Source organism: Lethenteron reissneri, chromosome 45, assembly GCF_015708825.2.
Source record: "Lethenteron reissneri isolate LAM-NWPU_2019-01 chromosome 45, ASM1570882v1, whole genome shotgun sequence".
NCBI classification, from domain to species: Eukaryota; Metazoa; Chordata; class Hyperoartia; order Petromyzontiformes; family Petromyzontidae; genus Lethenteron; species Lethenteron reissneri.
Window position 1 is genome coordinate 4,850,228 of NC_083823.1, and position 19,944 is coordinate 4,870,171.

A 19,944-nucleotide genomic window follows, 5' to 3' on the forward strand; every position below is an offset into this window, starting at 1 on the left:
GAGGGGTAAGGATTTGGGGGTTTTACCTGTCCTGTACCTGTCACTCCTTCAGGGAAGCACGTGGGCAGTGTTGTGGTGTGTTCCAGACTTTGACGTGCAGGGTGATGCGGCAAGGATGCTCAGCTGAGTGGATGCACCCCATTGTAATGCACTTGGACGTCCGTCATCAGTCCATGTAACCCGAGCGTAGGAGTACCGGGGGCGGGTTTTGAGATTTTGACGTGGTTTGAGATATCCACCAAATTATTTTTTTTAAATGTCCCCAAAAATGTTTTTTTACATAAATATGTACGAAAGGATACTATTTTGGTGCTTTAGTAAGTTTAGTTCAAGTTCATTTCAAGTTCATTTATTAGGTATAGCCCTGTGAGCCATTCAGCTCTTGAATCGGGTGCAACCGCAACAAACAGAAAACAAAAACATGAACAAGAAAACATGTGCAAACAGAAAATCCAAGAAAAGACAGCAAAATATTGCAGAAAAAGCACCGTACATCAACACTGTGTGCAAAATGCATATTTTAAATAAAAAACGTCGAGGTCTCTTAATCAGATAATTAAGCCCGTGGCTAAAGTAGAAGCGGCGAGGAATCCCCCCCCCCTTACTACACACATTTGCATGGTCCACAGTGCACTGCTACACGAGGTTAAGGTTAGACATATCCACTTCATGCAAGGGTAAGGCACTTGCATTTCATCCTCCATGGCTGTGGGTCATCATTCCCGCAAAAGAATGGAACCACTCCAGAGTTAACGTTTTTACCTCTTGCTCTTAGGTTTTTTCGGTAAAGTCACGTAGGAAAATAATAATGAAATAATAATGAATGAAAAATTACTAAATTAAATCACGACGTTTCGGAGGCAACACAAGTCTCCGTCTTCAGGTGGGACCGCTAAAGCTAAATTTACTGTATCAAGTAAAGAGAAATGGATTTCTCTTTACTTGATAACAGTAAATTTAGCTGTGACGGTCCCATATGAAGACGGAGACTTGCGTTGCCTCCGAAACGTCGTGATTGAATTTAGTTATTTTTCATAGATTATTATTTTATTATTATTATTATTTTACCTACGTGACTTTACCGAAAAAAACCAAGAGTATGAATCCTTGCAGTCACGAAAGCTTCAAATCTAGAGTTTTTACCTCTGCTCATCTCTAAAAACCGGCCTGATGTGTGTTACTTGCGCGCACCACGTGGCAAGTGTCTGCTACTGATAGCAAAGTTCCATTTGTTTGTGGGTCGTGGGTAAGGTTGCAACACCCCCTCTCTCTACATTTGCTGCACTTTCCCCAATGAATTGTCTCCTCCTCCTGCTGCCCGCTCGTTGCTCCGGCTTGGCTCGCTCGATTGGCCTCTTTTTCTTCCAGGCGGCTCTTAAAGGGACGCTGCTGACTTCTGTCCGCATCCGCTCGCTCCCACATCCTGACAATCGTATTTGCGCCCACGTGCACCGCCGGTGTGTCAGCCTTTTCAGCAAAGGGCGCAGATGTTAATCGACGCTGGCGTTGTGGCTGAACACGCAATGCACTTTGGCCGGCTTAAAGCTTCCCCGTGGGAGGATTTTTTTTGTTTATTAAGTTAAATTGCAAACGAAAAAATTCATAGGTTTCACTTTTAGAGCTTTGCAGCAAATACCATTTGCATATTTCTGCCCGGCCTTTTGCCTTATATGTTCACGGTTGTCTGTGCAGCTGTTTTAAAATGCTCTTCCTGGCTGTGGGAAAGATATGTTGCAAGTTTGAAAATACGCAGTATGTTTGCAGTGGAGCCAACGAATGTGTGAAATGTGTCAAGGATAAATGTTTGTGTGTTTTGTTGGTAAACAGCTGTAAAAGTTTTAAATTAGTTTGCAATCGTTGCCAATACGATGCGTATATATGGTGTTGTATGAACAGTTGTATGGCCTACGGTTACTCGCATTTAGAATACTATTTGCATTCATATGTAATCGTAAATTATTAGTGGTTTTGCAAAATCCAATTCAGGAGGAGGGGTAATCACATTTTTTGGCGATATTTTCCAGATGCTTGAAGCCTTGCTTCGAATGTTGGGTATACGTGTTTATTGTAGCTTTGTTTTATTTCACGTTGCTACGGGAAGAGTCCTTTGGTTCGTGCGGTGTGCTCCACATTTTTATTGCTCGGTGTGAGCTTATTTATTCAACCTCTTAGATTTACGAGCCCAAGACCGGTTAGACGTTGCAATTCGTTACGTACTATTTTAAACAATGTATCTGATTTTTTATATATGTGTGTATATGTTTAAACTGCTTTAGATATCACCATCAAATGAACGAAGTAGTAGCAGTAGGAATGCGCACCGGCGATTGAAGCAATGCGATGTGGATTTTGACTTGGCGAGGGCAGCCTCCCGACGGGACGGACTTGGTCGCGCCGTGGAAATCTGCGATGCGGTTCTGCCTCTCCCGGCTAGTCACCGGGCCAGTTGGACACCGAGGAAGCGCCAATTGTCGTTCCCCAGCGCTTATTGTCGATCATCAGCAGCACCATCCTCATTACCCAACTCTTACCGTAGATCATCAGCAGCACCATCCTCATTACCCAACTCTTACCGTAGATCATCAGCAGCACCATCTTCATTGCCCAACTCTTACCGTAGATCATCAGCAGCACCATCCTCATTACCCAACTCTTACCGTAGATCATCAGCAGCACCATCATTACCCAACTCTTACTGTAGATCATCAGCAGCACCATCCTCACCCAACTCTTACCGTAGATCATCAGCAGCACCATTCTCATCCAACTCTTACCGTAGATCATCAGCAGCACCATCCTCATTACCCAACTCTTACTGTAGATCATCAGCAACACCATCATTGCCCAACTCTTACTGTAGATCATCAGCAGCACCATCCTTATTACCCAACTCTTACTGTAGATCATCAGCAGCACCATCATTGCCCAACTCTTACTGTAGATCATCAGCAGCACCATCCTCATTACCCAGCTCTTACCGTAGATCATCAGCAGCACCATCATTACCCAACTCTTACCGTAGATCATCAGCAGCACCATCCTCATTACCCAGCTCTTACCGTAGATCATCAGCAGCACCATCCACATTACCCAACTCTTACTGTAGATCATCAGCAGCACCATCCTCATTACCCAACTCTTACCGTAGATCATCAGCAGCACCATCATTACCCAACTCTTACCGTAGATCATCAGCCGTACCATCCTCATTACCCAACTCTTACCGTAGATCATCAGCAGCACCATCATTACCCAACTCTTACCGTAGATCATCAGCAGCACCATCATTACCCAACTCTTACCGTAGATCATCAGCAGCACCATCCTCATTACCCAGCTCTTACCGTAGATCATCAGCAGCACCATCATTACCCAACTCTTACCGTAGATCATCAGCAGCACCATCCTCATTACCCAACTCTTACCGTAGATCATCAGCAGCACCATCATTGCCCAACTCTTACCGTAGATCATCAGCAGCACCATCCTCATTACCCAGCTCTTACCGTAGATCATCAGCAGCACCATCATTACCCAACTCTTACCGTAGATCATCAGCAGCACCATCATTACCCAGCTCTTACCGTAGATCATCAGCAGCACCATCATTACCCAACTCTTACTGTAGATCATCAGCCTTACCATCCTCATTACCCAGCTCTTACCGTAGATCATCATCAGCACCATCCTCATTACCCAGCTCTTACTGTAGATCATCATCAGCACCATCCTCATTACCCAACTCTTACCGTAGATCATCAGCAGCACCATCATTACCCAACTCTTACCGTAGATCATCATCAGCACCATCCTCATTACCCAGCTCTTACTGTAGATCATCATCAGCACCATCCTCATTACCCAGCTCTTACTGTAGATCATCAGCAGCACCATCCACATTACCCAGCTCTTACCGTAGATCATCAGCAGCACCATCATTACCCAGCTCTTACTGTAGATCATCAGCAGCACCATCCTTATTACCCAACTCTTACTGTAGATCATCAGCAGCACCATCCACATTACCCAACTCTTACCGTAGATCATCAGCAGCACCATCATTACCCAACTCTTACCGTAGATCATCAGCAGCACCATCATTGCCCAACTCTTACCGTAGATCATCAGCAGCACCATCATTACCCAACTCTTACCGTAGATCATCAGCAGCACCATCCTCATTACCCAGCTCTTACCGTAGATCATCAGCAGCACCATCATTACCCAACTCTTACTGTAGATCATCATCAGCACCATCCTCATTCCCCAACTCTTACCGTAGATCATCAGCAGCACCATCATTGCCCAACTCTTACCGTAGATCATCAGCAGCACCATCATTACCCAACTCTTACTGTAGATCATCAGCAGCACCATCCTTATTACCCAACTCTTACTGTAGATCATCAGCAGCACCATCATTACCCAACTCTTACTGTAGATCATCATCAGCACCATCCTCATTCCCCAACTCTTACCGTAGATCATCAGCAGCACCATCCTCATTACCCAACTCTTACTGTAGATCGTCAGCAACACCATCATTACCCAACTCTTACTGTAGATCATCAGCAGCACCATCATTATCCAACTCTTACTGTAGATCATCAGCAGCACCATCCTCATTACCCAACTCTTACCGTAGATCATCAGCAGCACCATCATTACCCAGCTCTTACTGTAGATCGTCAGCAGCACCATCCACATTATCCAACTCTTACCGTAGATCATCAGTTGAACCAGCCTCGTACCCGCCTCTTATCGTACCTCGGTTTTCTTAGGGGGAATGTGGCGGCTAAGCACGTCAGGCTTTGAGCTGGTTTAAATGTCCTCCAGGGGAACTGATTTCTATTCTGCTGAAGCTTTTTTAGTTACCTACTCCCCCAACTGAATCCCAATTGTGCTGTTGGCGTTGCGTCACGAAAATGAATAATCCGTTTGGCAATATCGCAGCGAAGTGAAACCTTCCCATGTCGGAGAATGGCTCACGGGAGTGTATATCAGAGCTTTCTCTGAGATCCCTTAAAGTGAATTGTTCCACAAAGTAGAACTTAGCAGTGGATATATCATGGATAATGCCGAGTATGAGATCGGGGCTTTGTAGTTGGTGAATTCTGGGAGTAATTGCATGGATTGCCGATCATAGGACCTGGTGTGGTCGCTGGTATTATTTGTGCAACAGTTGCACATCATTAGTCGAGAGGGACAGGCCTCAAGAGCTGGAATATTATAACTCCATTCCGAGAGATGTGCAAGTTGCAGGGTGGCTCCCGTTCACCGCTGAATCTCGGAACGCGCAAGCGGTTAGCGTTAATTTTGTTTAAGAGAGGGGGGTAGCGCCGTTGTTCATAAAGAAGTTTGTACTCGGCGCAGAGAATGGCCGAACTCTGATAGCCTAGTGCCGAACTGTGCCACGCCCTCCCGCGTCATCGGAATGGGATCGGAAGAGAAACTCATGACGTCTTCGGAAAGGGTTAAGACCAGTCGGAAAATCCACTCTTGGTGTCCCTTTCCATATGGTTTCTAGAAACTTTATAATCCTTAAGCTCTCTTTTCTTTCACCCCCCCCCCTATTTTATTCAAATTGTGCGATATCGTGTAATCACGCCATGAGAGCAAAGTGTGTATTCGGAACGCTTGCAGAGTAGTGCATCAGCCTGTATTGCGGGCAACATGTAACTTCTCCTGTGAGTTACATGGCAGTCAAACCAATGATTTTAGTTATCTGAAATTGTCTCCAGCCAAATTAAGTGGAAAATCCAATTTTAAATTTTTTTTAAGAGCTATCGGTGACCAGGCAGAAAACCATCGGCTCACGAAACTGTCCAGTTTCATCATGGGCAGCTGAAAACTCAGACTCGAATGAAGGACTTCAGCTCTTCGACCTCCGAGTCACGCGGACACCTCGTAAACTTTTATTCTCGGCGTCCTTTCAGTCGACTTTTGCGTGTAACTGTAGAGGCCATGGCACCCGAGAGGGTTCCCACTGCCCTCACGTGGGTCATCTTCGCGAATGGGGCTTGTCGTCTGAACGGAATCTCACCTGGTGAAACAGCCACTTGTTTGCCATCTGCGACTATTTTGTGGAGCGAGTAGCGTGGGTTCCTCGCCGTCAAGTTAACTTCGGTTTCAGAAGCAAAGTCAAAGTGTTGTCACATGGGCTGCAAAGGTCATTCGCATTGGTCACTTGTGGACATGGGGTCTTGGAAAATAATTGCGTGTGTCGATGCTGCTGGTAAGCGTGCCGATTGGCTAGAATTCCACCGGCCTTCCCCCCCCCCCCCCCGTGCGTGCAATTGCAGCGCGAACCGCATCGGCGCGTGATGATGTTAACGTTGACTCGCACACGCACAAATATGTGCAATGATTATAATTATCATGGCTTCACAAATAACACTTTTGCAGTTATTGTCTCGGACTAATGAACGCCTTAATAACCACCACCTTAAACAAAATGTTTGCGTAATTTACCCAGCAATTAGGCAAAGGGGAGAAGAAGTGAAGGCAGAATAACGTTTAAATGATCATCGCCCGCAGAATGCGCCAAGGGAGCCGCTCGCTGCAGCGCAGCAGCGAGCGGACTTACATTTTAACGAAGCTGTTCGTTCATATGCCTCTTAATTGGCAGGCCCCTTCACGGCAGCGCTTCCGCAGATTTCAGTTATCCCTGCTTGGTTAACGGCTCATCATTGCGCGTGCGTGCCCGGTGTCCTCTTTCCCCCCCCCGCCCCACCCCCCCACCCCCTGACTGACCCCTCTTGGCTCCTGCCTGTTCCCTGCTCACTGTGCTCACCCCCTCCTCTCTCCTCCCCCCTAGTCAGCGGACACCCTAATCATCTGTCGTGACTTCAAATCGGGCCACTGCACTCGGCCAAACTGTCGCTTTCTCCATCTTCTGGAAGGTAGGGGCCTCTCATGCCTGGCTTGGCCTCTGCTTGCCCTGGCTTCTCCCTCCGTCTCGTGTGGCACGCTTTGTGTCGCCGCCGTTGCCGCCGCCGCCGCCGCCGCCGCTGCCGCTGCTGCTGCTGTGGGATTCGTCTTGTTTGGTTTTGTTTGATCATCTTTGTTTGTTTTCTGTGGTTCATTCTTTGGGGAAGGTTTGCGAATTGGCGTGACTTTTGTGCGTAAGGGGGGTGTCAATGCGGAGGTGTTAGGTGAAACGATAATTGCCGGAGGTGCGTTGAAGCCTCGAACGAAACGTTCTTTAGAATTAAACCCCTCAGCAGCTCACTCCTGATTGGCACGGGTGATGCAAGAAATCTCGATGTTAATTGCGGGCATATGTGAAAACGTCCATTATTTCGTCACGAGATTAATGTTTTTACTCTATGCTTCCCCAGGAAAGCTTTTGTTCGGAGGAATCAGCTAAGATCTCACATTATGGGGGAGCGATGTTTACCATGCGTGTCCATGTTAAGTAATTTGCGGATAATTAGTCAAATTTGGCAACATTTTAGGCGCCATACCCCCCCCCCCCCCCCGGGCACACGCTGGACCCACGCTTCTTCGAGTGACGGGGGAATCTCTTTAGCGTGCACCGTGAAGCGGAGTGCACGTGATATTTTGGTCGATACGCCGGCAGTATTAACCAGGGCGCGTGCTGTTGCATTCGAAAGCGTAAACCTCTGCGACAAAACTACAAACCACTGGGCCGTGTCAACACCGCCTCCGCATTCCGACACGGGCAACGCGGTGAAAACTCCCAAGTGCTTGGCCTCGCATCTTTATCTTGCATCGGTAATCATTCGTATTGGGATATGCTCAGTTTAACACGTAGGTTTTCGCGATCAATATTATTCATAATAAAGTTTTTGGGTTAGATCGCGTTATTTATAAATGTGTTATAACCCTCCGCATTCCGACACGGGCTGCGCGGTGAAAACTCCCAAGCGCTTGGCCTCGCATCTTTATCTTGCATCGGTTAATCATTCGTATTGGGATATGCTCAGTTTAACACGTGGGAGGCTTTCGCGACCAATATTATTCATAATAAACGTTTTTGGGTTAGATCGCGTTATTTATAAATGTGTCGTAACCCTCCACCACCCGACACGGCCAATCAGCCTGAAATCGAGCAAGTGAGGGCTTCACCATTCTGGCGAATTGCCCAATGATGCTGGATGTAATTACTAGCGAAACGTCGTACTCAATAACTGTAAATGTTGTGGATTCACTCTTCAACACACCGGTGGGCTAAAGTAGTGAACTATTCTGTCTTTTGTCAACGTGACACATTTTTTTGCTGATTGGCCATGTCGGGTGGTGGAGGGTTATGACACATTTATAAATAATGCCATCTAACCCAAAAACGTTTATTTGGGATATGCTATTCGGCTTTTGGAATGTGTTTGAAAGCCAAGGCATGGTTTCTGGTTTGTGTCTCGCAGAGTTTGCACAAGTATGTGTGAATTAGCGGTACGGTAATGCAAATCACGCTTTAGTGCAGACGTTCCTTTTGCCCGAAAAAAAAAATTTAGTTAAAAAATTTGCTCGTAAATGGCAGTATTTTTGAAATGAACAAGAGCCTTACTTGGGCTACGTAACTTTATCTCGCAAATTTGAAATGTTGGATATTTAAAATCAAAACATTCTTGAGAAGTTGCAAGAAAGATTTGGTTGGATTGGCACCAAAAGCCATACAGCCACAAGTTAAATCGGTATCCTAATTACTTATCGAATTGTTTACGTCAAAGCCGCCATTCACAGGCATCTTCACATTAATTCCATTTATTTTTACGTTATTAATATGGCCTTACCATGAAGTATTAAACCATCTGGCTCTGTATGATTTTACACTCAATTTAGTTTTCTCTCTGATAAAGTTATTGCATTTCATGTTTACATATTTTGAACACCCCCCTGCACCCGCCCCCCTCCCCCCCGCCTTTTCTGTGCATATAATTTTGACATGAGCAGTCACTTCCAGGAATGGGTTTGTTATGCACAGGATTATTTTACGTAATTAATTTAACCATGGCCAATAAAATGCTGCACAAACGTAAAGTGGGGTTATTCTTGACAAGATTTAATATTAAAAAAATAACCAACTGCACCAATAGAGTGTAAGTGTTTAAATATTGGATGGAAAGTTTTAGAGGAATAGTTTCGATGTTAGTTTCATGACTTCCTCTCTCCACCTCTCCCGTGGATTGTGGAATTCCACAAACCTAAAATGGTCCGTGCATATCGAATACATTGTGTTTGATAAGGAGACACTAATCCGATGTGAAAGATGTATATTGCATTTGCAACACTTCACAGCTTAGTCGAATATTTATCTTCTAGCGTCGCTGCGTTTATGGCCGCCATAATATTCTCTGTGTTGTTGCCATTATCTGCTCTCCCGAGTTATCAAACCCCGGCACCTTAAAAATTTGTGGGAAGAAATTATTGAGTTGTAGTGTTTATTTACGTCTGCAGCGTTGAGAATGCCCAGAGAGGAGATTATTCCGGTCGAAGGCAGTGAAAGGCTCGCGCAGGTTTAACTCGGCCGCAAATAAATTCCCATTTGTTTGTTATTCCTCCGAGACAGCAGAGAAGCAGATCTGACAGCCGAATTATTAAACTCACCAGACTTGGCGAACGTTAGGATAACTTCTGTGTGGTGCCTTCATCAGAACATCCAATGTGCCGGGGCCGGAGTGGGCCTGCTTGCCAGCAAGTCACGCTTGCCAGGAAACAGAGGTCGCAAACGGGTTTTGATTCCTTACCCGTACCCGTACCCGGCCGCACCAGGGTCGCAAACGGGTACCCGTACCCTACCCGATACCCGGCTACCCGTACCCGACCAGGTATCGGGTAGGGTACGGGTACGGGTACCCGATTGCGACCTCTGGGATGAAGCCACGTTGCAGTGGTGGGTGGGTTGATTCTAGGAACTTGAATTGTGAGAAGAGACAAGACGTTGGGAAATGAGTGACAAACGATTACTCACCAGTGACTCACGGTCTACCCGTACCCGGCCGCACCAGGGTCGCAAACGGGTACCCGTACTCGGATGGGTACGGGTCGCCGGGTATCGGCTAGGGTACGGGTATCGGGTACCTGATTGTGACCTCTGCCAGGAAACCATCGGCGCATCAGCCTGGAAGGATATATATTTTGTAATTCTTTCACCGAAATTTTAATGGGGCGAAATGTCACATCTCACCACCGCGGTGCTGCCCCGCTTCTGTGCGCGGCTCGCAGATTACGAACCGGTCACAGAGCGCGCAGCAGAGATGGTTGGGGGCTGAGCTTTGCGGAGAGGGTAGCCCCACTGGTAGCGAGGTTGAGCAGCATGCCATTAAAACGCCGTTGAGAGAGAGAACAACTGTGGGAAAGGAAAAAAGCGAGTGCTTCTTCAGATGTGATCTCATATCAAGTCCCAAATTGGAAATAAGTGCCGCAGAGTGCCTGAAAAAGGCTAACAAACTAATGGAAAAAACCTCAAAAGCAAGCAAAGTCAAAAGCTGAATCTGGTTAAGTCGGTGGTGTACGCGACTCCCTTTATCTCATCTCCTAGGCTCTTTTTACTCACAAAACAATTGCAAGAACCAGCAAACCTTCTGTCGCGCGCTGCCTCGCATGCCACATTCGTTTTGTCCGTTTTGCTTTCTCCTCTGTGCGTGTCTCTGTATGCCATCGTTTTCACTGCTGCCACGCCATGTAATGTTTTCAGTGTTCGCTTTGCGCTACTTCAAAAGTGTCACGGGTTTTCTTTTTTGCTCTGCATCTGGAAAAGAAACAAAAGAAAATCCCTAATCAAAGCAGAAGCCCCTTTTTTATAGAACGGTAGACGGCCACGTTGATGCGTTTGAATTGAGGTTTTCGTGAAATGAGACGTTGTAGCAAATGTGTGCGGTCTTTCAAAATTGGGGTGACTGCTGCAGGAGGCGTAGTTTAATTGAATGTCCTCTGCTTGTCATCTCTTCGGTTAAATTGGTTCACGATTCGTACGATGTTAAACTGTGGTAATTGCCTCCCAACTTCACTTGAACCACGCTTCCTTTACTTGTCATGAGAGACCTCAAGCCAATTTCTGTCATCCGACTTTCAACAGTATAATCCTTACGTCTGCAAGGATGGTGGAAACAATACATCGTGAGGAGCGTGGCTAGCAGTGCACGGTGTAATATTTGCATTGTCAGAATTACCCTCGTGTTGAAAGACCCGTTAAAACTGTTGTGCGTTCGGTTAGTCGGGAGGTGTCACCGCCATGGCAATGTGCATGCAGGGCATCTTTCAGTGGCAGTAACCGAAGAGATATGACCACGACAGACCGTGTCATGCTATGTAAGTCAAGCCAAGGTTTACTTTATTTACCCACAAAACCTTGGCGCAACGTGGCCACCGCTTGGCTGCCTGTTTGTATCGCCAGTCTTTTATTTGTTTTTATCGGCGGCAGGATTTCGCTAATTACATTTTAACAGTGAGGGTTGTTGTGCCTCTTTCAAGCTCTGCCCCTGTGGTTGCCAAACCCATCCGACTCACCTGAGACCCCTTCTGAATTGGCAGTACCGTGGTGTGTCAGCAGAAGTGCCCGTCGGCTGACTCTCACAGTCACTCTTAAGGAGACCAGTGGCCCTGACCGATGCCACCTTTCCACAGACGGATGGGGAACTGTTCTGGCCCGGTGCGCTTGTACCTTTGTTACTCATTGAGCCCACCTTCTCACACGCCTTAAAAACCAAACAACGTTTGGTTTATTGTCTGAGTAGCCTCAGCCGTCCAGGGGGGGTGATCTCAGTCTTTCTGGAGTGATCTCAGCCCTCCCGTGGAGATCACATCCTCCCTGGGGAGATGTCATCCCTCCCGGGGTGATATCTCAGCCCTCCCGGAGGGAGATCTCAGTCCTCCTGGGGTGATCTCAGTCCTCCTGGGGTGATCTCAGCTCTCTCAGAGGGTGGTCTCAGCCCTCCCAGGATGATCTCACCCCCAATTCAGCTTGCCATAAACACGTGTTCCGTAACACTGCGTTTGTCCTCGTAAGTATTGCACGAACCATGGGTGACCGTTACTTTTCATGCTGCACAGCGAGATGAGGTCACGCGGTGCGTGACATGGGACGTAGAAGGGTGGAGACCCCGCACGAAAGTGACGTCATCGCCATCACCGTCAAGGATGAGCCTTTTAGCGCTGGTTTTTTTTTATCGCCCAAGTTCTATGCAAGTCTTTCACTCACGGTGGCAGATTTGCTCTGGGATGGGCCCCTAATAGTGACACAACTTTACACGGACTTTTTGTTGACGTTGGATCATCTGGACAAGAGCAAAGAGTGTGCCCCTCCACAGACAGACAGATGGACAGAAACGATGCATTCACACTTTCAACTTCAGTTGCAAAGTGATCATAAACCACTCTTTATGACGTGCCCTGTGTTATGAGCGCCTGGCAGAAATATGTAAATGGGAAAGCCATCTTAGCTGGGGGGAGAAGTACAATTGGTGTCGGGGAACAAACAGTGCATATTTTTTATATACATATAGAGCATGTTTAGTGCATATATTTCTAATATATATTATGTAAAGCATATTGATGTGTTTTATATTATGGGTTGATATTATTTTTATATTACAGAAAAACTGGCAAACAATTTGAACTCCCCCCAGGCAAGATGGTATCCCTATTAACATACTTAAAATGTCATCATATTCCAGCGAACTCCTGTTATATCTAACAATAATAATTTTTTAACGTTTGAAATTGATGCCATTTCTGTAGCCACAGGGCTATCACGAAGGCTCCACGTATCGCAGATGGATTAGTCTGCCGGTGGAGGCGGGGGGCGGGGCGTGATGATTCTGTTGTGTTCCCAGTCGAGTAGCTTTGTGGGTCACCCTTCAAATTTGGACCACGTTTGTCGGCACACAATCACCGCAACCTCACGACATCATTAGATCTTTCACGTTCACTGTGAAGCGGACAGCGCGTGCTTTTACGGTTCAAGGACCTCCCCCCCCCCCTCCCGGATGCTGGACCAGAACTGGGCTATTGTTCCTAGGCTGTTCCCTGGGCTTGGCAGATTGGGGTTCCAAGTGGCGTGAGGCTCCGAAGATCAGAGAGAGCACAAAGGCAGCCAGCGACGGTGGGGAAGGTGGGGGAGGCAGTTACAAAGTTAGAAAGTTTTTACGTTGCTTCTTTTCCCCCACTTTTATCCCGTTAGTCCCATCGAGATGGTATTACATGATAAAAAGTATCATGGCACCATCTTTTCGAGGTGCGATTCATGAATCCTGTTCCTTGCTGATGATGTCATTCATTGGCTGCTTCAATCAAGGCAATAGCTGCAGGCCACACAGAAACGCTTAGGGGCGACATTTCAACGTGTATTCTCATTTCTTACCCAATTATATCCCAGTTGTGCTCTCGGAATCACGGCACGAGACGAAATATCCATTCGGATCTCTCGCAGAGCAGTGTAACCATTCTTGGAGGAGAACTACCAACGGAAGCGTTGACGACTGGGGCACTACAGAATGTGGCCAGGCCATATGACGGACAATCTTGAGATTAACATCTCCCATAAAATTCCCCTGACGTCAGCGGAATCGATTTTCGCTCAGCAGTTCCATAATTATGTAGAAGTTTTTTTAAAAAAAATCCAGATGTATCTGCGCCGTATTGTTCCTCCAAACACATCTGGAGCTAATTGTGATGAGACACACCCCCTTGTGTGAGAAAATTGCACGGTTTCCCAATGAGGGTGATTGTGTCCACTCTCGTTGCCTCCACGCGGGCAGAGGCACACGAGAGAATTCCAAGCGGGGGCCCCCGTGCACGATGGCTTGCGGGGGATGCAACGATCCACCCATCGAGTTCATGTCGATTTTTTAAAGCTCGCGATGCATGCGTAGATGCGCATGTGTAAGAACCTCCACGCCTCGATAGATTCGTGTACGCCTATCGTGTGCCGTGGGTTCGTCCGTGTGTTCCCTGTGACCGCTGGAGATCGCTAGATTCGCCATTCTTGTAGAAAACTCAAATTGAAATTGTGACGACAAATCGGACGGGGTGGGGTAAAATTGTGAATTGTGGCAATTCTGGTGGCTTTGTGTTGTGCCACTAGTCTGTAGAGGGGGGGGGGGACATCGTAGCGTAGTGCTGGGACGGTTTGGCAGGTGCAGGCTGCGTGCGGTGAGTGCTCCGCAAGGTTAATGACAAACCACAGTGCCACAGTTGCCACAGTAGTGCGACTGTGGCCTTGCAAGGCAAACTGTGGACCGTATGGCAAACTCACTTCGTCAACAGAGGAGGAGGAGGAACAGCAAAACTGCACAAACTCACTCTCCTGAAGCTCTCTCGTGGTGGCGAAATTAGCAGGGCTCTAGACATTGCCATTGAGCTCCTGAACCACATTGCTGCCATTCGCAAGGAGAGAACGGAATGGTGCCCCAGAGTGCGTGCATGGGTGTGTTTGCGCGCGTCGCGCTCGTGACGCGGTGTCGAACCTGCCCCCCCCCCCCCCCCCCCCCCGTCGCTGTTTTGCAGATCATGTTGAAATAGTGGAGGATCGCGTGACGGTCTGCCGTGATGCCGCCAAGGGAAAGTGCTCGCGTCCGCTCTGTAAATACTACCACCCGCCCGCCGCCAGCTCGCACGCGGCCGCAGCAGCAGCCGCCGCTGCCGCCGCCCAATCGGGCCTGCTGCAGTTTGCATGCTGAGCTCCAATGCCCCCCCCCCCCCCCCGCACACGTGCACCACCAACCCCTCCACCCCTTCGCCCCCAACTCCCCCGCTCCCACCCTGCCTTGCACCGTCTGACACCCACTGCCTACATGCCCCCCATAGCTGGCTGCTTTCCTCCCTGCCCCACCCCCTCCTCCCCCCCCCAACCTTTCCTCCCCACATCCTCCCACACTTTATACAGCAGCAAAGGGGGCGTGATGACAAAATATATATTTCCCGGTACCATTAGTGCGTTTTTTGTTGTTGTTGCTGTTGTGTACCATCCACGCAATTGAGGGATTTGGTTCACTTTTCAATTAATGCTCTTGAAGTGCAGTACAGCTCAATCGGCGTTTAGTCGACGATTACATTTAATTATTACGGCTGCGGTAAAAGGGAAGGAATAAAACTGATTGGCATCAATGATCCTTTCGTAATGGGGCAGTTTGGTATATATAGGTTAACAAGTGCATGCTCTTGATGGGAAATTTCCGTATCTTATGTAGAGTATTTGTGAAAAGAACTTTAACAGTATGGCTCATTTAGACAGCATAGTGGTGCATGTTTGTGTTTAGCAATGGAAATGACATGCTCTTGGATTAGTCAAGGAAAGTGATGTTCCAGAAGATGAGAAAATGGAAGATTAGAAATTTAGTTATGTCTGCCTCCTGGAATCTTAAACAGTTTGCACGGATATTAAAAATTTGGCAAAGGCATGATGGCAACTTCAAGAGCACCGATCTTGAAAAGTTGGATTGGCAAAAAACAAAAAATAACCAACACTGACAACAAGAAAAAAAAAACCAGATGCGTCTGCAGTCAGACCCGCGTGGTGAGTAGGAACGAGACGCCGGGGACGGCAAGGCGAGGCACGTTTTTCACATTCCCCATCGCACGACCCGTCGCGCCCACGGACTTCGTCGCTCGCCACCCGATGAAGGTTCCGTCACGCACGACCGGCGAACATCCCGTCCGCTCCCCGTCGCGCGACCCCCCCCACTCCTCCTTCCTCACTCCCCTCCTCCACCCACAAACCCCAGGCGCCGTGATGGCGTGGCAGCAGCAAGCCCCGCCGTGGCGTACCGCCCGGCCCCCCACGCTCGATTGGCCCCGTTTTAGAGTTTTTGAACACGGTCGAAGGAAGTTCTTAAAGAAAAAATAGCCTAATTTTTATTTCGTCTCGACCTAAAATATTGAATTGGGACTAGGGTATCCGTTGATGTAAGGTTAAAGAAATCAGCAGAGGTGGGACAAAGTCATTGTTATGCAAGTCCAAGTCGAGTCTGAAGTCATCAAATTCATGACTCGAGTCTGACTCGAGTCCAAGTCACATGACTCGAGTCCACACCTCAGAGGTGGGACAAAGTCATTGTTATGCAAGTCCAAATCGAGTCTGAAGTCAAATTCATGACTCGAGTCTGACTCGAGTCCAAGTCACATGACTCGAGTCCACACCTCTGGAAATCAGTCGTCGTGATACCGTCTGAACTTTTGTGTTCTGCGAGATTCCTCCCCACGTGATGTTACATCCGTGACGAAACATTGAACCAGAGCTGCAGTCGCTTTTCTCTAAAGTTTTAGTTTGAGGGCAGCGGCAAAATTCCACTGCTGAAATGAAAAGTAAATACTATTTTAAGCGTGGGTTTAAATTAGCGTAATTGTTCAACCTTCTGACGTCAAAGCATGAAGGTCTCGCTGACCTGTTGTTGGTCTCGGACACAGTGTGATCCGCTTTGACTCCAGCCGACTGATTGGGCTCGGTGTTGGTTTTTCTTGGGTCCCCTCCGTTTAGTGGAGCGCATGCTGTTAGATCTTGGGAAGTCAGGGACTGTGCTGCGATGGTTACAGAGCACTCGTCGCTTGTGTTTTGTGTTCGCATTTCACGCTGGAAAAAGCAGCCCCCCCCCCCAACCAACAACCCCTTTCCTCGCTAATCCTTCCCCCCCGCTCGCCAGAGTAGTTTCGTTCATTCACATAAAGTTGGCGCTTAGCTCGTAGTCACTGGCGTGGCATCGAGTAAAAGAAATTGTGCAATCTTGAGTAATCGACAAATATTTTATTTTAAATATATCCCCAAAAGTCGCGAGACTATAAAATGCTTTAACCAAAAAAAAATATCTTGCTACTAAGAAACTACTGCAGTCGCTGTTGGCAGTCGACTCTAAACTAGATTTCTTGACCAATTGAGAAGTAAGGTTAAATGTTAAAAGCTTACGTTAAATAATGAATTGTTACTACCTTGCATGCATCCTGAACTGCTCGTCGTAAAACTTTCACCACTTACTGTAGCAGGAGGTAGTCCTCGAGTTGTCAGTCCCACGCGTGGCAGAACGGGCACGCGTTCTGGCCATTGTAAACAAACGCAAGTGTTACTCTTCGTGCGGCGAATAGGGGACAGCACGGCGATGTATTTCTCAAGTTGTGTGCTTTCAGCAAGGTTCTGTGAACCACGCGAGTAGCAGCAGCAGCAGTAGCAACAGCGGCGGCGGCGGCGGCAACAGTTCGCAAGGCTGCGCACGTTTAAAGAAAGACAGAGACGACCTTGCCTCTGTGCGCGTTTTACGACGTTTTGAGTTTTGAGCGTGTGCCATCCAAGGCATCGTCTGATGTGAACCTGAATCGTTGTGCCATTCCGCATTTTTAAAAATTTCAACGAAAATAATGTTAATATTACGTTCGAGGATTTTAATATTCATCTTAATATATGCCTACAGTCAATAATTAATTGAAATGATGCCTCTTTCAAATTGAAAGTTGTTCGAAAGGAAATTCCTTTGGATGTTTTGATTTCTTTCTATATTTCGGTTCCACCTTCTCGGGGCAGCCCTCTCTCGGTGGTGGGAGAGGCATCCGAGGCACACGCACTCCCCCTCTTCATCCGCTTGCCAGGCCGCCAAAGCCTGCGCGCTTGATTCGGAATGCTGTTGCGGACAAAGCCGTCGAGGATGACACGAAAAAAACAACCAACCCCATATTTATAGCGCGTTAGCGACCATTGGCATTAAGTGCTGCTGGTGGGCACTCCCGTTTCTCGAAGCCGACTTGGAGCGGCGTTTGTGGCCAGTACCCCAGTAACCCCTCACCTGACCGCTTTTCCTCTTTCTTCCTTCCGTCTCGCTGCAAATCAAAATAGCGCTCTTAAGCCGATCTCGCCGACTGTTGGGAGGGGGGGGGAGGGCAGAGGCCTTTGCAGGGAACGGAGGTCGGGGTCGACGTTACGGGATGTTGTTTTTGTTTTGACGTCGCGAACGTTCCCGCGATTTGCACGCGCGTCGCCCGCCAGCCCGCCCGCCGCCCCGCGTCTCTTGGCATCGCCGCAGGCCGGGGCCGGTTCGTTGTTCTGTTGGGGTTTGTGTCCGGGAAGCGGGGGGAGCAGATCCACGCGGGCTCCAGGTCGGATGACAACACGCGGTGACTTGTGGAGCGCACCGATCCGGACCGGACCCCCTCTCCCACCACCACCACCTCCCGTCTCGACCTCTGCTCCCCCCCCCCCCCCCCCAGTCTGTCGCAACGTCGGTGGTTCGTCAGAACTGACCTTGGCCTTTGCTCGCACGCCCTGCTGAAAGTACGGTTCTCAAATTGAGAAATATGTTGTAGCTCGGGATGAGACATTTTTACATTGTATTATACATACTTTTAAGGCCTTAGTTGTTTTTACGGGTTGCATCCCAGACACGTACGTTTTCATTATTAAAAACATTAGAGTGACTAGTCTATATGTCATTTTAGGGTATTAAGACCGCACTTAACAAATCTATGTATTCATTATTTTTTAGTTTTAATGGTAGAGTTTAAATATTTTTTATGCTTTCGAGTTTTCTTTATAATAAGCTTTTAAGGGTGTGTTGGTTAAATTTGAATCTACTAGATATACAAAAGGACTAAAACTATTACGGATGTTGATTTGAGTATAGTGTTTTATTGTCATAACCTAAACATTAACATTTATTTTGTGTGTTCTGTCTGTAAGCCATGTTATTACGAGTATTGCCGTTTATTTTATTGTGATAGCCGTTGGTTTTTATCCAGTGTCGTTTACATTTCAAGAACAAAGGCATTTAATGCATGTTTCTTTTGGGCAAAGATTATCGGAGGAAAACAACACAAACCTGAGTGTTCTTAAAGCTGTGTTTTCTCAGACACGGACAAAAAAACCACGTTCCATGCGAGTGATAGTACAGTTCTCTCGTGTCGTTAACGAAAGGAAAAAAAATCGCGGTATTAAATACAGGTTTCTATAAAGTGCCGTTCAAATATAATTAAAACTTAAAAAGTGCTTGAATTGCCAATGTTCGCCGGGATTTGAGATTCGCATGCCCGGTCACAAAAGTTATATTCTGTGATTGTGTTGTGTGTGCGTGCGCGTGCAAACCAACATCATCATCATCGTCATCAGTGTGATGTCATAACTTGGTTGGGTAAGTGAAACCTGAACTGCATCAGTCGATAAACGAAATGAGGGGGGTGTAATTCGTGGTGCGCACTCAAATCCATCCGGAATGGGACACTCCCCAACCACGTTTCGTGTTGTGCATATGGGCCTGGTATAACTCGAGTTAAGTGTGAGGGTGGGGAACCGTCGCTTACTGTTGAAACTACGCGATCCCTAATTGTGGTGACGTTAATATGTTTCTATTACGAGCAAACCAAAGTTTAACGGAGAAAGGGGAGAGAAAAAAAAACTTGGTGGTTGTAAGTGCAACTTATATACAGTGGCTTCAGAATTGTGCTTTAGATGCTGGTGGAGAGGAAGAGGTTGTGTATGACGACATTTTTGCACTTCTGTACATAGTCAAAAAAAGGGGGGTGAGAGAGAGAGAAACAAAAAAAGAGATAGATTAAAAAAAAAGAAACGTGTAAAATATCAAGATCTTATTTTGAATAAAAATGTCTATAAAGTGAAGAGGCTTTTTTGTCAAGGTTAAGCAGCTGCCGTCAGTGCAAAAGCAAAAAGCTTGCAAGAAAAAGGCAAAAATGTTGTGCTTTGCTTCATACGGACAAAGGCTTTGGAGCTTGTGTGTAGTTTGCTAAAGGAAGGGGGGTTTCGAGTCACGTTTGCACAGTGAGCGCACAGATGCAGGAGCAATGGGGGACACACACGAGGAGAAGGCACAGAGGCACAACTTTGCTTTGACGGTGAATCGGCCGCAAACCACACGGAGCACTGCACGGGGGGACGGGGGCGTCTGCAGTCACAGCCCTCGTCTTCGCCCGCTCACTCGCTTGCTTTTAAACGCTTCCACTTTGTTCCGTCAACAAAAGATAACACACACATAACGCACAGTGTTTTTAACC

General features: G+C 47.3%; 1 protein-coding gene across 22 annotated transcripts in view; it reads left to right on the forward strand.

Annotated features, from left to right (window-relative positions):
- The window catches only part of MBNL1 (muscleblind like splicing regulator 1), a 167,340-nt gene extending 147,838 nt beyond the window's left edge, over positions 1 to 19,502 (forward strand). For 12 of the 22 annotated variants that reach the window (XM_061570313.1, XM_061570314.1, XM_061570309.1 and 9 more), the window contains 2 exons: positions 6,818 to 6,902; positions 14,470 to 19,502. In XM_061570313.1, coding sequence (XP_061426297.1) covers positions 6,818 to 6,902; positions 14,470 to 14,642 — 258 coding nt within the window. In that variant the 3' untranslated portion in view covers positions 14,643 to 19,502. Of the gene's footprint in view, positions 1 to 52; positions 782 to 6,817; positions 6,903 to 14,469 lie in introns of those variants that run through there. The other 10 variants (XM_061570322.1, XM_061570329.1, XM_061570323.1 and 7 more) reach the window with 4 other exon arrangements.
- Positions 19,503 to 19,944: the final 442 nt, after the last annotated feature.